The 18,924-nt window shown below is 36.4% G+C and overlaps 1 protein-coding gene across 1 annotated transcript in view; it reads right to left on the bottom strand.

The window, feature by feature from the left end:
- Nucleotides 1-18,924, bottom strand: part of LOC126814672 (protein FAM184A) — a 103,218-nt gene that overhangs the window by 75,153 nt on the left and 9,141 nt on the right. The window contains exon 7 of the mRNA XM_050539980.2: nucleotides 18,382-18,543. Within this exon, the coding sequence (XP_050395937.1) occupies nucleotides 18,382-18,543 (162 nt within the window). The remainder of the gene's footprint in view (nucleotides 1-18,381; nucleotides 18,544-18,924) is intronic.

Raw genomic sequence — 18,924 nt, 5'->3', positions numbered from 1 at the left:
AAATGATTATGCATCCATCAAATTTAAGGATACCATAGACACACTCGGTTTCACTCAACGTGTTAATCAACGAACCCACTCAAAAGGCCATACATTAGACCTAGTATTAACTAGAACGGAAGAATTAGGTATTTCACTATCTACAGAGAGAGAGAGAGAAATGGGATTTAACCTCCACTCGACACAAACTAGGTCATTTCGGGACTAACATATGGTTTTATTTCAACAATTTGCTTGTGCGTAGGGAGGGGTTTTTAGCAGGGGGAGGAAACCGGAGGACCCGTACAAAACCCACAAGGTTGGACAAGCGACCCTACTCCTTGCCACGTACAACCGGGGACTCGAAACCACACCAGTTGACTCCTTGACAGACCTTATGATACAGCGTGCACATGCTAACTATTCGGCCATCCAACTTCCCTACTTTCTGCAGATTTGTTGTGTTGGTGCTCTGAAAATCCAAGCTATGGGTGAATAAAGTTGTCAAACCTCGAATCACTTGTTAAACTATCTGGTTACTAAAATAACACCTGATTACATTTAACAACGTTATCCAGATACAAATAAGGGAAATTATTTAAAATAAATTTATAACGGAGCCTGGAATTTATAAATTTTAAAATACACAACATATCTGCTATTACTAACATTAAAGCTTGATCAATTAGTTTTCCGACTGGCATCCGATTACTTTTTCTTTATGAATTGATATTATGAGAATTAGGTAAAGTCCATTGCTCATGAGTAACCAGGAGTTTGGTTTTTAATGTGGTTGATTATCCAGTTTCTTTGGCCAAGTCAAGTAACAGTTGCGCCCCTTCCCACAATTAATCCCATAATTCTTGCATTAATGTAACCAAAGATGAATCGTGACGACGAATTAGTTATTTTCAAATGTTGACAACGCATCCAGACTAATATTCCTAGAATATTTTTCTGGAGGATAGAGACTAGTTTTTTCTGCAGGTTTGTCCAGGACTTACAAATCTATTAATTTCAAAATCAGAATTTTCTTTTTTTTTTCGTGAGTTTTAATTACACTATAATTTGTTGTAACACAGGCTGCCATTGTTTTCCTACCAGTACCAGAGAATCAGCTATTCATCACTTTTCTTGATCAGACCTCGTTAAAAAATAACGAGCCTACTTTTACTACGTAATTAACCCTGGTTAGAATGTGTAAACTCAGAATGTACTGGATTACACGAGCCCAGACACTGTTGTCTCTCACGGTGCCAAAAATAAATAAAGTTAAAATAAACATCTTTCTGGCAAAGTGGCAATCTGCAACATTTCAGTTCCTTCAGATCGTAATAAATGGTTTATTGTCATTGGTTGGCAACCCAGCTCTCAATAAATTTTAATGATGCATTATTTAAGATTTATAAAAAAAACTGGTCATTCTCGCTATAATAGTTCAAAGGTAGATAATTAAAATTGTATATATTGAAAATTTCATTCCAATTACATTATTCTGGTCGAAGTTATGACTGTTTAAAGCTATATCGTAGATCGTTTATTATCATAGCAACGGTAGTTGACAACCGAGACTTGGCCCCGATATTATATTTTATATTTTGAAATCTCAAGGATGTTCAAATCCATTTAAATCTCTGACATCTGATAATGTAGACAGTTGAAGATCTGTAGAGAGAGAGAGAGAGAGAGAGAGAGAGAGCGCGCGAGAGATGGGGTTTAACGCCCACTTGACACAAAGTAGGTCATTTCGGGACTAACACATGCTTCAATTTTATTTCAATAATTTGCTTGCATGTAGGGGTCAACCAGTACCAGGATCGAACCTGGGACCTACTAATTAGTGAGTAAGCTCCTTTACTTCTCGAGATAATGTGAAACACTCAGGGGTTTCTTAAACTACTTTTCTTGTTGAAGCGCAACACAGAAACATCAACATTTGCTGCGTTGCTTGTATTTAGGAGTGGAAGAGAAACAAGGAGATTGTACAGGCGACCCTACTACTTGTCACGTGCAATGTTGTGATTGAAACAACACCACTGATCGACTTTGAGTTAAGATAACTAGACCACCCATCCCCTCCAGTGGGTAATTCTCGAACTTACAGATGATTCTATTTTATTTCAAAAATTTGGTTGCGTTAGGGGTTTAGCAGAGGGAGAAAACCGGGGTCCTGGTAAAAACCCACGAGGTTTGACAGGCAAACCTTCTCCTTGTCACCTATAAGCGGGGAATCGATGTGACTCCACTTGATTCAATGACAAACCTTATGATCCAGTGTGTCGCATTACCACCCAACCCCTCCACTAATAAACATTGCTTAATATAGTGTAATGGTAATCTGAACTGATCCAGGGTGCAAACATTAACCATTCCACCACCCAACCCCTCCACTAATAAACATTGCTTAATATAGTGTAATGGTAATCTGAACTGATCCAGGGTGCAAACATTAACCATTCCACCACCCAACCCCTCCAGTGTAAAAATAGCTTAATATAGTGTAATGGTAATCTGAACTGATCCAGGGTGCAAACATTAACCATTCCACCAACCAACCCCTCCAGTGTAAACATAGCTTAATATAGTGTATTGGTAATCTGAACTGATCCAGGGTGCAAACATTAACCATTCCACCACCCAACCCCTCCAGTGTAAAAATAGCTTAATATAGTGTAATGGTAATGTGAACGGATCCAGGGTGCAAACATTAACCATTCCACCAACCAACCCCTCCAGTGTAAACATAGCTTAATATAGTGTAATGGTAATCTGAACGGATCAATAAAACCAGTGTATAAGCTTATTTTTAAACACAGTGGTGTATACACTATAACACCATTACTAACAGTTCTCAGAAAACAGCAATATAGCCTAATATAGTGTAATGGTAATGTGAACTGATCCTGGGTGCAACATTAACCATTCCACCACCTATCCCCTCAAGTGTAAACATAGCTTAATATATAGTGTAATGGTAATCTCAACTGATCAATAAAACCAGTGTATATTTTTAAACACAGTGGTGTATACACTATAACACCATTACTAACAGTTCTCAGAAATAGCAAGACGTATTTTATCTGTGTTTACTTGACAGCTTTATCGTGGGCTTTAAAACTTCATGGCAAATAGTCAAAAAAACTTCTCAACATTATAAATAAAATCCTGGAAAATCCTGATGAACTTTCTCTGTCAATACTAGAGTCGATTGAACATGGGACCTCCAGGTTAGTGAGTCAATACTAGAGTCGATCGAACATGGGACCTCCACATTAGTGAGTCAATGTCTTACTTAATGAGCCATCGGGACTCTGTAAGTTTTAGATAAAGAGCTGACTGTTCTTGTTATAATAGTTATATTAAAGATACATTATAAAGAGATGGTCGTTCCTGTTATAAGAGTTATATTAAAGATACATTATGTAAGATTTAGATAAAGAGCTGGACGTTCTTGCTATACTATAAGAGCTCAAAAAAAGAAAATTAAAAATGGATGTATTGGGAATTTCAGTCAAATTACTTTGTTCTCAGATTTAGTCTAAAAAGAGAGAGAGAGAGGGAGAGAGAGAGAAAGAGAGAGAGGGAGAGAGAGAGAGAAGAGAGAGAGAGAGAGAGAGAGAGAGAGAGAGATGGGGTTTAACATCCACTCGACACAAACTAGGTCATTTCACTTTCAGGACTTACATATGGTTTAATTTTATTTCAATAATTCGCTTGCATGTAGGGGTCTTTAGCAGTGGGAGGAAACCAGAGGACCTGGTGAAAACCCACAAGGCTGGACAGGGGACCAAACTCCTTGTCACTCATAAGCAGGGAATTGAAACCATGCCACATGACTCAATAACAGACCTTATGATGCAATGAAAATGCATTAATCTCTTGGACATTCCCCCCCCCCCCCCTTACAGAAAAAGACCTTTAATTGCCATATTAACTGTAACATAATGTATCTTTAAACAATATTTCATTTAGATCTTTGAAATTAACAATAAAATCTTCCTTAAACTCTACAATGGAAAATGAAGACTTTGTATATTATCATAGCAATGGTATTGACAATCTAAACTACCTTGCCAAAACTTCAAACACTCAGAATAAAGTAATTTAAATGAAATTTTGAACATATTCATTTTTGAACTATTGTAGCAAGAACAAACAACTCTATATTTAAATCTTATATAATAAATGAATTCATACAAACCAATGCAACAATGTTTTTCAGGTAATTTAGGTCTTTCAAATTCATTAATATATCCATGTAACTTTAAGATTTGATATGTCCACAGGCTATTGTCTCACAATTGCCTTATAATAATGTTTTGATTGCAGAACTTGGCAACTCCTCAAATTTACCTTATAATAATGTTTTCATGGTAGAACATAGTCACCCCTCACCCTTTAAAATTCTTAACTCTCTGATTCAGTGGGGCGTATTTTCTGTGTGACTAAGTCACTGTGTGTATATTGGGGACAGATTAGCCTACAATATTAATGACGCCATTAAACAGGATACTATATGGGACACAGTCAAAGTTTATTATTATTATTAGACCTATAGTAGAAATAGGCTCAGGAACCTGCAAGGAACAGTGCATAGTTCTTTGGATAGGATGACAAACCATGGTCCTGTGTGTACAAGAACCTACAAGAACTCTTTGACAGTTGGAATTCGATCAAGGTAGAAAGAGTTAATGGTTAATGACACCTCAGGAATCTGCAAGGAACAGTGTATAGCTGTTTGTCATGGTCAGCTGGAATTTGATCAAGGGTACATGTAGGTAGGTAGAAAGGGTTAATGGCTGATTACACCCCAGGATCTATTTGGAGTAATTTATTTACATCATCATCATCATCAAGCATGAGCTATAACTATAAGTAACCTTCTACAGCGACGGCGCTACGGCCTACTCTTATTATTTCAGATTCCAACTGCCAATGTGTACCCAGGACCTTGGCTTTTCACCCCATCAGAGCGACTAGACAACTGTCCTTGCCAGGCCCCCTGTCCTGCACCACTGACAAGAGGAAACCCCGTTGGAATTGTGGCTTTAAATGTTATAACAACTATTCTTTAAATGTTCGCATGACAAGCAGGGTTGCTAACAACCAGTACAGCAGCGCTATTTGCGATACATATTTTGTCCGTTGCTAATTAAAAATTAAAATCTAACGGTTACTGCGAATCATTAATATGCCTGTCATTTTGGATATTGACATGAAGATTTATCCCCAATTTGAAGACTAGAAAGCTTTCTCAACACTCCAAACACAAAAATGAATTCTCTGTGTGACATTTTCTTCTCGAACTACCCAGACACAATTCATTATACTATATAATACAGGGACATAACTCTATGAATAGGGAGAGAGAGAGAAATGGGGTTTAACGTCTATTCGACACAAACTAGGTCATTTTGGGACTAACATATGGTTTCATGTAATTACAATAATTCGCTTGCGTGTTTGGGTCTTTAGCAGTGGGAGGAAAACCGGAGGACCCGGAGAAAACCCACGTGGTTGGACAGGCGACCCTAGTCCTTGTCACGTACAATTGGGGATTCAAATCATGCCAGTTGACTCAATGACAGGCCGTACGATAAAGCGCGTATGTGCTAACCATTCGGACATCCAACACCCCATGGCCATGAATAGGGACTATTAAACCGGAAATAGCTAGGGAATCAAGTAGTACCACTCATGTTGCAAGTAATTATATCAGTATTCAATTTCGAAAAAATAATTCCAGTGTATCCCTCACGTATTGTAAATAAAATATAAAAAATAAATAAGAGAAATCAAAGTAAGAATTCCTGTAAAATATTATTGTTTATATCGTGTGTGTCTAGTTAATCGAGTTTATTCATTAATTTCCATGTGTGTCTGATCGAACAAAAATAGTAACACACGATAAAAAGCTTACAAAACTGTTTGCTAATGAAGATTTCTAACTTATCGAAGAAATAACAATTAAAATGAGTGGGGCTTCGGAAGCCACTGCCAAGAATTGGCTTCAGACAATGACCTAACCAAAAGCCTACATCACATTCACAAACTATAAGAGGTACCTACCTGCCTGTAGCAGTGCTAAAAAAATCTAAGAATGAAATCTAATCCAATTGCTATGAAAATGAAGTAATATTTTGTTTTATGTTGAAACTGAAAAACTGCTAACCAATTTTTAAATTTGCTAATCAAATTTAGCAAAATTTGACTTTTTGATTAGCAGTGCTGGTAATCACCTGTGAAAAATTACCGACAGCCCTGATGACAAGCCTATAATCTGATCAACTAGTAGACATTTAAACAGATTGAGAGAGGGAGAGAAATGGGGTTTAACATCCACTCGACACAAACTAGGTCATTTCGGGACTAACATATGGTTCAATTTTATTTCAATAATTCGCTTGCGCATAGGGGTCTTTAGCAGTGGGAGGAAACCGGAGGACCTGGAGAAAACCCACGAGGTTGAACAGGCGACCCTACTCCTTGTCACATACAACCGGGGATTGATACAGCACGCGCACGCTAACCATTCAGCCACCCACCCCCCAGCCCTGATGACAAGCCTATAATCTGATCAACTAGTAGAGATTTAAACAGATTGAAAGATGATCGCCATTTATTTAATAATTTATGTAACAAATGGTGTATCAAGCCGGGTCTTGATCAAAGATACGTAATGGGAGATTAGATAACAAGCTGGCAACTCTCACTATAAAAAGGGAATATGCTGAAAATTTCAGTCAAATTGCTTCACTCTAAGCCGAGAAAACCTTATTTAAAATTTTTTGTAGCCTTGATTGTCATTGTTAGCGCTATCAGTCCCGATAATTAACAAAGTCTTGATTATCCATTTTTGTGTTTAAGCATCAACAGACGTTGAACAGCAAATCAGATTCAAATTCAATGAAAATCGGACACATAAGATAGGATGAAGAGTTGGTTATGGTCTTTTCATGTTAATTAATGTCTAATTAATAGTTTATATAACATTTCAGGCCTAAAGACCTGCAATAGGCAGATTTACCTTTTGCATAATGCATGTTTAACAAGTATTGTTGCTATGATAATAAAAAAATCTATATCACAGATTGTCAAAACTTCATTTTTCATTATATATTTTAAACTATTATAATAAGAATGACCAGCTCTTTATCTAAATCTTACATAATGTACCTTTAATATAAATATTATAGCAAGAACGACCAGCTCTTTATCAAATTCTTATATAAAGTACCTTTAATATAACTATTTTAACAAGAACGACCAGGCCCCAAGTTCACAAAGCATTCTTGGACTTAAGTTAAGAATTTACTCTCAATCACTGTTTATGAGAAATATCTTTGATCCAGAAACACAAAACTTTGCACATAGTTTCTTATTGACGTATTTGATACATTAAAACAGTTTTATAAAGTACTATATTTTAGTTAAAGGGACAATAACACTCTTGCTGGCTTGACAGCTCCAGAAAATAAATAATAGCCTTATTCTAAGTACTAGATGTTTAAGTGTCCTACCCGTTGTGTAAATTATCTATTAAATCCTATTTTACTTGTCTAGAGGGTTCGAAAATATTTTTTAATCCAAGTCACATTTGAAAAGGTTTACGTTATAGGCTTTTCAAATCATTTAGTTGAACTTTTTCAATTTTTTAAATTAGGTGTGTTAAGATGAAATTTGTATCATCAATTAATTGGAATATTGTAAAATAGTACAATTTGTTGACCAGAATAAAGATTGGGACATATTATTCAGTTACAACAAGAGTGGTATTGAGCCTTTAAAATAGGGCGAACAATTTTGAGTAAATTCTTAACTTAAGTCTGAGATTTCTTTGTGAACTTGGGGCCAGCTCTTCTGAGTCTTAAATAACGTATCTTTAATATAACTATTATAGCAAGAACGACCAGCTCTTTAACTAAATCTTATATAATGTATCTCTAATATAACTATTATAGCAAGAACGACCAGCTCTTTATCTAAACATAATGTATCTTTAATATAACTATTATAGCAAGAACGACCAGCTCTTTATCTAAATCTTACCTAATGTATCTTTAATATAACTATTATAGCAAGAACGACCAGTCCTTTATCTAAACATAATGTATCTTTAATATAACTAACAAAGCATGTTTAAGTGTCTGCCAATTCGGAAGAGAATAAAAACAGATGTAGTTTTAAAAAAATGGTAAAACAATCATTATCTCAAGATTTATATAGCCTTTAAACATTTTCTATAAATAACTTATCTTTAACAATAAACAATGTTTTCATTTTCTATAAATAACATCTATGTTTTGTTGGGGTGGGGGGGGGATTTATACAGCCTTTAAAGGCTCAATACCACTCTTGTTGTAACTGAATAATATGTCCTAATATTCCAATTACTTGATGATACAAATTTCATCTTAAAAAACACCTAATTTAAAAAATTGGAAAAATTCAACTAAATGATTTGAAAAGCCTGACGTAAAGCTTTTCAAATGTGACTTGGATTTAAAAATATTTTTGAACCCTTTGGACAAGTAAAATAGGATTTAATGGATAATTTTCACAACAGGTAGGACATTAACACATCTAGTACTTAAAATAAGGCTATTTTTTATTTTCTGGAGCTGTCAAGCCAGCAAGAGTGTTATTGTCCCTTTAAACACCAAACATTTTCTATAAATAACATATCTATCTTAAAGATACATTATGGGAGAGATTAGATGAAGAGCTGGAAGTTCTCACTATAATAGTTAAAAACTAGATAACGTAAAGGCAATTTGCTGAAAATTTCAGGCAAATTGATCCACTATGAACATAGATTTTAGCGATTGAATTTTCGGCCTTGCCTCGATCAGCATTACTAAAGTCGGTACGATAAAAACATAATCTTGATTATCCATTTCATGATTTAATCATGAATGGAAGTCGAGCAGCAAATGGGATCATAATCCAGTAAATATCGCAGGCTAGCGATGCCATCGAGAGTTGATTATGGTTTGGATAAGTTAATTAATGTCTAATTAATAATTTAGAAAACATTTCATGCCTAAAGAAAGACCTGCAATAGGCAGATTTAATTTTGCATAATGTATGTTTAACTTAACAATAAACTATGTTTTGTTGGCGGTTTTGTGGTGGGGGGATTTTATCAAAACTATATTGTAATCTGCAATTTTCATTATAAGTTTTTTTCTATAAATAACATCTATCTTAACTTAACAATTAACGTTGTTTTTTTGGGGTGTTTATCAAAACCATATTGTAATCTGCAATTTTCATAAGTTTTTTCTTTTTTTATCTACAGGTAAAAATAAATGTAGATATTTAAAGTATGAATATGTGTAACGTTGTCAGAGATGAGATATATCTAATATAGATATAACATGTTAAAACACTTGCCAAGATAAGCAAACATAATACTTCAATGTCAGCAAACTTAACATAACACTTGTGCTCTAATTTATTTTCTGTTTTGGGATATTTTTTTGTTCCTTCACATATTGCCCACATGAATGGATATTAAATTACAAAACAGATACATGAAATGGGGTTTAATGTCCGACTGGGATAATGAGGACACGCATACAGTGTGCTATGAGGGACATTTTGCCCCGACAGCGGGGCTACGGCCTACTCTTTTATCAAATTCCAAATGTTGATGGTTCTTTTAAGCACAGGCCAATGTGTATACACAGAATCTTAAAGTGGCATTTAGCGATTGGAAAACACATTAATAGAACACAATTTTTATGGGAAACAATCACTGGTTTATTCTAAAAGCACGACGTTTCGACAAGTATCCTCTTATCGTTATCAAGCACAATGACATTTCATAAACTTCTGATGAATATATAAGAGTGGACATGGTCATTGTGCTTGATAACGATAAGAGGATACTTGTCGAAACGTCGTGCTTTTAGAATAAACCAGTGATTGTTTCCCATAAAAATTGTGTTCTATTAGTGTATACACAGGACCTCCGTTTTCCATACTATCCGAACGACTATACTTTGTCCCTTGCCAGGCCTTTCATCCTATACCCTAAAAAGGGAGAGAGAGAGAGAGCAATGGGGTTTAACGTCCACTCAACACAAACTAGGTCATTTCAGGACTAACATATGGTTTTTAATTTTATTTCAATAATTCGCTTGCGCATAGGGGTTTTTAGCAGTTGGGAGGAAACTGGAGGACCCGGAGAAAACCCACGAGGTTGGACAAGCGACCCTATATCCTTGCCACGTACAACCGGGGATTCGAAACCACGCCAGATGACTCAATGACAGGCCTTATGATAAAGCGCGCACGTGCTAACCATTCAGCCATCTCCCCCCCCCCCCAAAAAAAAACCGGGTACTGCCCTGGAAAAATTTGATGAACTTTCTTAGCCAAGTGATTCAACATGAGAACTTCAGGTTAGTTAGCCAATGTCTTACTGAAATGAAATGAGGTTTAGTTTAACGTCCTAACATCTGCACTATAACCAAATAAATTTTAACTGATCAGCCATTACGACACTTGAACATGCGCAGATCGCAGACCGCATGGTTCTTTTTTTTTTAATCGCAACATTTTACTTTAAAATAGAGTTGAATTATCCATTTCATGATTAAATTGGGTCCTAATCCAGTAAATATCGCAGGCTAGCAATGACATCGAGAGTTGATAATGGTCTGGATAAGTTAATTAATGCTTAATTAATAATTTCTTTTTACTTTCCTAGAAAAGTATTTATTGGGTGGTTATTTCCAATAAAAGTATGGCAATTTTGGTATATATGGAAAAGCAGAAACATTCAATCTTACTAAAAAAATACTGGATTTCCTGAAAAACACCTATGGAACGCATACAGGACAAAAATGTAAGAGTTTCCCTAACCGGCAACCCGACGATTAGGCATGTCTGCTCACATGACATCATAGGGTGCACATGAAGATTGTCTGATCTCTCAGCATAAGTGAGCGCTTGATGTATATGTTGATAAACTTGATTGTGAGCTTAAACGTACAACAGTTTCTGAGATAAACACCACGGAAAAGACATGGGCAGTGGATAATCTGAAAATTTAATTAGACTTTGATATTTATGATATATGGACAGCGATTAAAGACAACATCCTCTTGTATATGCAATGAATTCTCCCGTCTTCTCACCCATTGCTAGGTAGTGCGTCAGCAAAGCCACGTGACACAAACATGACCTATTTTAATATACTTTTTATAGCAGGGGAATTCCTTCGCGAAAACAATGTTTTGAGAAAAATTTGAAGCAAAATTTTGATAGATTAATTAGTTTGAATATGTTTTTAGCCATAAATATATCATCAAATCACACAGTTTTTACGCTGGAAGGAATCATTAACAGAATTCTCATACTGCTAATCTTTAATTTCTGCTCTAAGATTCCAAATGTCAAATATTTGCTGAATGATGAAATAATTAACAAAAACTAAAAAAAACCGAATATACTACATATAATCATTGCTGAATGATGAAATGGTTACTGAAAACTTAAAAACAAATATACTGCGGCATATAATCCTAAAGAATTCACTGTTCTGCTATACCATACTTTAATTTCAGCACTAAAAACCCAAATATGAAATAGTTACTGAATGTTGTAATAATTATTAAAAACTAATAAAAAAGATTTGTTTAGTCTTCACAAGATATGTATGTTATCATAGTATATTTTTTGTAAATGTTATAGAAAGGCAGGGCAACAGGTGCAATGGTTTCATCAGTATTAGGCAATCTATGGTACAATGGTTTCACCTGTATATTAGATATTGTTGCTATAAGTCTGTGGAACAAACAATAGGTTACTAGATAGTAGAAAGAGGGGAGGTGGGTGGGTGGGGGGGGGGGGACAGTAGAGGGAACGAGATAGGGGGAGAGAGGGGTAGAGAGGAAGGAGAGAGAGAGAGGGTAGAGAGGAAGAAGAGAGAGAGAGAGAGGGGTAGAGAGGAAGGAGAGAGAGAGGGGTAGAGGGGAAGGAGAGAGAGAGAGGGGTAGAGAGGAAGAAGAGAGAGAGAGGAGTAGAGAGAGAGAGAGAGAGGGGTAGAGAGGAAGGAGAGAGAGATAGGGGTAGAGAGAGAGAGAGAGGGGGGTAGAGAGGAAGGAGAGAGAGAGAGGGGTAGAGAGGAAGGAGAGAGAGGGGTAGAGAGGAAGGAGAGAGAGAGGGGTAGAGAGGAAGGAGAGAGAGAGAGGGGTAGAGGGAGAAGGAGAGAGAGAGAGGGGTAGAGAGGAAGGAGAGAGAGAGAGGGTAGAGAGGAAGGAGAGAGATAGGGGTAGAGAGAGAGAGAGGGGTAGAGAGGAAGGAGAGAGAGATAGGGGTAGAGAGAGAGAGAGAGGAGTAGAGAGGAAGGAGAGAGAGAGAGGGGTAGAGAGGAAGGAGAGAGAGAGAGGGGTAGAGGGGAAGGAGAGAGAGGGGTAGAGAGGAAGGAGAGAGGAAGGAGAGAGAGGGGTAGAGAGGAAGGAGAGAGAGAGAGAGGGGTAGAGAGGAAGGAGAGAGAGAGGGGTAGAGAGGAAGGAGTGAGAGAGGGGTAGAGAGGAAGGAGAGAGAGAGAGGGGTAGAGGGAGAAGGAGAGAGAGAGAGGGGTAGAGAGGAAGGAGAGAGAGAGAGGGTAGAGAGGAAGAAGAGAGGGTAGAAGGAGAGAGAGAGGGGTAGAGAGGAAGGAGAGAGAGAGAGGGGTAGAGAGGAAGGAGAGAGAGAGAGGGGTAGAGAGGAAGGAGAGAGAGAGAGGGGTAGAGAGGAAGGAGAGAGAGGGGTAGAGGGGAAGGAGAGAGAGAGAGGGGTAGACGGAAAGAGAGAGAGAGGGGTAGAGGGGAAGGAGAGAGAGAAATGGGGTTCAACATCCACTCGACATAAACTAGGTTCAATTTTCTATCAATAATTCGCTTGCGCATAGGGTTCTTTAGCAGTAGGAGGACCCAGAGAAAAACCATGAGGTTGGACATGTGACACTATTCCTTGTCACTTACAACCGGGGAATCGAAACCACGCCAGTTGACTCAATGACAGACCTTTTGATATAGCGTGCACCTGATAACCATTTGGCCATCCAATCCCCCCCTCCCCCAGAGGAGCTGAGAAAGATAGGGGTAGAGAGAAAAGAGGAGAGGGTAAATGTATGTTTAAAACTATTACAGCAAGAACCACCATCTCTTTATGTAAATCTTACATAAAGTATCTTTAAATTACTTTTTTTTATCCCATACATGAAATATCTAGTAATTTTAATCAATTCTATTCAGTAAAAAATAAATAGATAATAATAATCCATCAAAGGTGCATGCTTCAAGTAATGGAAAATACATTGATTTAAAGATTTACAAGACATCTGAAAAAACACCAAGAAACACGGCAAACATTGATCATTTAAATTGGAATAAAATAATCAAATACTGGCATTGACCATCGAAAATGTCTGAAATCTCTTTTTTTTTGCAAAATGTCTGAAATCTCTTGCTTTTTAATTAAGAATATCAGAAATCTTTTCTTTTGTACAATATGTCAGAATTCTCTTCCTTTTCACAATATGTCAGAAATCTAATCCTTTTTTAACAAAATGGTTTCACATTATACAGAGAATTAGAAAATATCTAATATCACGGCAATGGTCTGGATACAAATCTAATTTAATATTGGATCAACCGAACAGTAAAGTATTTCTTATCCTCCTCTTCTGATAAATCTCTTCAGAATTTAAAAGATGGGTTGCTAGGCAACAAAACATATGCCCACAGCAGTAATGAAAGCTGTCCATGTTATCGTAAATCAATGCAAATCAATACGAGTTTTCGTCTCAAGACCTTAGATCTGACAAATTAAAATGGCTAGACCTCAATTATTTGGAGAAAAACATGAGAGTGTCAATTTAGTCTGATTTACGTTGGTAATCGTCAACAGACATGAAACAAAATTTTAATTGTGTTGATCCTGTTTAAACCCAATTCAACAGTTTACTTTGATCCTAAATCAACAGTTTACTCTGACCCTAAATCAACCCAATTCAACCTTAAATCCAACTGGTCTAGCTCCATTAAGATGAATTATGTAAGAGCTAATTCTACTTTTTGTAGATCCTTTATTCGGTTTCAAATGCTACATAAATTATTATTTAGACATTTATTAAAGATACATTATGGGAGATTAGATAACGAGTTGGCAGTTCTCACTATAATAGTTAAAAACAAAATAATGTAATTAATTTGCTGAAAATTTCAGTCAAATTGATCCACTATGAACCGAGAAATAAGCGATCGAAAGTTCCACATAGCCTCGGTCATCATAACTAAAGTCGGTAAGACAAAAATTATAATCTCGATTATCCATTTAATCGTTAAATCGAGAAGGAAAGTTATGGAGCAGATCGGAGCATAATCCACTATAGATCGCAGAATAGCGTTGCCATCGAGAGTTGATTACGGTCTGGATACGTTAATTAATGTCTAATTAATAAGTTTGATAACATTTCAGGCCTAAAGAAAGACCTACAAGAGGCAGATTTAGCTCTTGCATAATGTATGTTTAAAATGGCAAGCCCATTATCAATTCTCTAGGTCATCGGATGGTCGCAATTTTCGTTAGATTAGAACACTGCAACCATTTATGACTTTAATGACAAAATAGATAACCAAGACTTAGTCACCATTACTACGATAATAAAAAATCGATGCTGCATGTTGTCAGAACTTCAAATACTCATAACTTCACACAGAATAAAGTAATTTGACCGAAATGTTCAACATATTCCTTTCTCATTTTGAACTATTATAGCAAGAATGGTCAGATCTGTATATAATTCTCACATAATGCATTTTTAATTACTGAAGAAAAAGTAAAATCTGGATTGATGACTCATTATTTAAATGTTTCATGTCTTCCCCTCCTCCTCCCACCTCCTATATATTAAATTTGAAGCCTATCCTCCGAACTACATATGTCTCTATTTACAATTAATAACATCTTTATGAGACTTTCAACAAGGTTTAATTATATACCTGTTACCTAATATAATACACCTGGACTATTTCATCAAACATGTGCAACTAATTAATTGTCAGTTATCTGTAACTCATAGTCAATTATTGACGTTCAAAATAGCTGGTTCACTTATTGGCTGTTAAAAAATGATTTCATTTGTACCCGATCGACTAATGACCTATTAGTACCTGAATAATGACCTATTAGTACCTGACTAATGACCTATTAGTACCAGACTAATGATCTATTAGTACCAGACTAATGATCTATTAGTATGTGACTAATGACCTATTAGTACCTGACTAATGACCTATTAGTACCTGACTAATGACCTATTAGTACCTGACTAATGACCTATTAGTACCTGACTAATGACCTATTAGTACCGTATCTGACATTTTAAACTTTGTAAATGAAATGAAATGGGGTTTAACGTCCTACTGTTCTGCTTCTATACTGGGCTAATGAAGACGGGCATACGCCTTACTGTGTCCCATGAGGGAAATTTTGCCCCCAGCAGCGGCACCATCGCCTACTCTTATATCGAATTCCAACTGCCAAGGGATCTTTTACGTGCATTCCAATGTATACACGGGACCTCGGTTTTTCGTCTCATCCGAAGGAATAGACAGCTGTCCTTGTCACGCCCTCCGTTCTGCACCACTGACAAGGGGAAACCACGTCGGAAAATCAGGATGAACCTTCTTGGCCAATTTTAAACTTTGTGAATAATAAAAACATACATAACAAAACACAACACAGGGTATATATGGATATAACTACCTCTCTATTACAATGTATTTAACGTTTCGTGGGGGGTTGGATGGCTGAATGGTTAGCGTGTGCGCGCTGTATCATAAAGTCTGTCATTGAGTCGACTGGCGTGGTATCGAATCCCCGGTTGTACGTGACAAGGAGTGGGGTCGCCTGTCCAACCTCGTGGGTTTTCTCCGGGTCCTCTGGTTTCTTCCCACTGCTAAAGACTACTACGCGCAAGCGAATTATTGAAATAAAATCAAACCATATGTTAGTCCCGAAATGACCTAGCTTGACCTAGTTTCTCTCTCACTTTAACGTTTCGTAACACATACAGGTCACGTTTTCAAGTTAATGATAAATATCCATCTAGTCATACTATTTATACATATTTTGGCTTACACCAGGCTAATTAATGATAAGAAGAAACCATTAAAATAATTAAAAGTAACCATAATGAAATAATAAGACAAATAAAAATAAATAATTGACTCTTAGTAGTAATAATAAAAGATGATCAGATATTATCAATTAGTTTGGTGTAAGCCAAAATATGTATAAATAGACTGACTTGGTGGAAGTGGACGTAAAACTCCAAGAACGGATATTTATCATGAAGACAGGCATACACTACATGTATATAATGTGCTATGCGGAGAATTCTGCCCAGACAGCAGTGTTATGGCCTACTCTTATATCGGATTACAAATGCCAAGGTTTCTTTTAGAGAGAGAGAGAGAGAGAGAGAAATGGGGTTTAACATCCACTCGACACAAACTAGGTCATTTCAAGACTAACATATGATTCAGTTTTATTTCCATATTTCACTTCGTGTAGGGGTTTTTAGCAGTAGGAGGAAACCGGACGATCCGGAGAAGACCCAAAAGGATGGACAGGCAACCATACTCCTTGTCACGTACAACCGGGGAATCGAAACCACGCCAGTTGACTAAATGACAGACTTTATGATGCAGCTCGACCGTGCTAACCATTCGGCCATCCACCCCCCAGGGTTCTTTTAAATACACGCCAATCTATACGCAAATGTGGAACCTGGGTTTTTCATTCCATCCAAGCAACAGTACTTTATCGGCAAACAACAGGATCAAATAGGAGACCTCCGAGTTAGCAAGCCAACATCCGTGGCTCCCACAAATATCATTAATGCACAGAGATAAAGACCAATTATCTCTGGCTGACACTAGTGAGATAATATGGGCAATTCTCCATTAAAAATATAGAATGATATTAAAATAAAAGCAGACCTATATGTCATTTACGGTTGACCATCTTATAGGAATAATATATTATAAGAATATCAATGTAACGTTGGTATATTATACTGATGTAACGTTGGTATATTATACTGATGTAATGTTGGTATATTATACTGGTATCAATGTAATGTTGATATATTTATTATAAGAATATCAATGTAATATGTTATATTATAAGAATATCAATGTAATCTTGATATATTATACTGATACCAATGAAATATTATACCAATATCAAAGTTATTTATATATTGATGTACTATTGCTATATTATAAGAATATCAATGTAATGTTCATATATTATACTAATATCAATGCAATGTTGCTATAATATACTGATATCAAAGTTATGTTGCTATAAGAATATCGATGTAATAATAAAGTAACAATCAAACGTTGTTATTGCTGTATGTATTAAAATGATTAACAATGTTTGCAATATAATATAATGTCTCTTCAACTAGTTAATAAAAAGTTGACATGTTTGTCATGGTAAACAATGTTTGATATATGATATGCAATTTGTCAAGTATAAAATATGCTATTACTAATAGTTCATATTCATCGAAAGGTTACATAATTTGTGGCAATATCAATTTTATTACATAGTTGAGCCATAAAAGTTAATAATAATAAAACTTTATATATAATTATGATAAAATATGCAGACAAGAATTCAAATGGCAGTTTTACAGTCTACAAATTTGATGATCGATTTGGACATTTCTATTAACACCTTTCAATGAAATATGGATTTCTTTGCATACGTTAGCATGAAGGTGGACCTTTTCCCAGTGACTCAAATTAACTTTAGTGTGAAGAGTTCCACAGCTAGCATGCCAAGTTAGTGTATAGTAATTTAACCTTTGCAATTTCTTGAATTTTATCATGGCCTGGAGAGAGAGAGAGAGAGAGAGAGAGAGAGAGAGAGAGAGAGAAATGGGATTTAATGTCCACTTGACACGAACTAGGTCATTTTGGGACTAACATATGGTTCAAATTTATTTCAATAATTCGCTTGTGCACAGGGGTCTTTAGTAGTGGGAGGAAACCGGAGGACCCGGAGAAATCCCATGTGGTTGGACAGGCGACCCTACTCCTTGTCAAGTACAACCAGGGAATCGAAACCACGCCAGTTGACTCAAAAAATGAAATGAAATGAAATGGGGTTTAACATCCTACTGTTCTGCTCCTATGCTGGGCCATACAGTGTGCTATGAGGGAAATTTTGCCCAGGCAGCGGCACTATCGCCTACTCTTCAGTTGATTCAATGACAGACCTTATGCTACAACACGCCATGCTAAACTTCGGAATGGTTGCGAGTATGGTATGGTTAGCGCTGCCCAGGCTAAATGCAGCTTTTGACACATGATAATAAAGACTTACCTGTAAGGCGGCACTGTTTATTTTGGCCGTTTTTAAATCGGTCCGTGTATTATCCAACTCAGACTTTAATTTAGAGGCAGCATCTTTTAGATTAGTGATATGTGTGGACGCTGTACCCAAACCATGCTGGCTATTCTCTACAGAATTCTCTAATCTCTTCACCTAAATTATACGAGACAAACAGGAAGTGAAATAATGTTTTATGGTTTCCCAGCACCTCTACAGGGCTATACAGAGTCAAATATATGCTTGGGGGGTGGAGGTGGGTGGATGGCCAAATGGTAATGTGCGCATTGTATCATAAGGTCTGCTAAAGACCCATACGCACAAGCTAATTATTGAAATAAAATTGAACCATGTTAGTCCCAACATGACCTAGTTTGTGTCGAGTGGACGTTAAAACCCATTTCTCTCTCTCTTTCCAATATATGCTGATGATCCATGTCAGACAAAAATATCAAAGAAAATAGCTGTAACAAGACGACCAAATGGGATTTAACGTCCACTCTACATAAACTAGGTCATTTTGGGGACTGTGGTTCA

This window comes from Patella vulgata, chromosome 3 (assembly GCF_932274485.2).
Source record: "Patella vulgata chromosome 3, xgPatVulg1.2, whole genome shotgun sequence".
NCBI classification, from domain to species: Eukaryota; Metazoa; Mollusca; class Gastropoda; family Patellidae; genus Patella; species Patella vulgata.
This window is presented reverse-complemented; position numbering and strand designations above follow the sequence as displayed.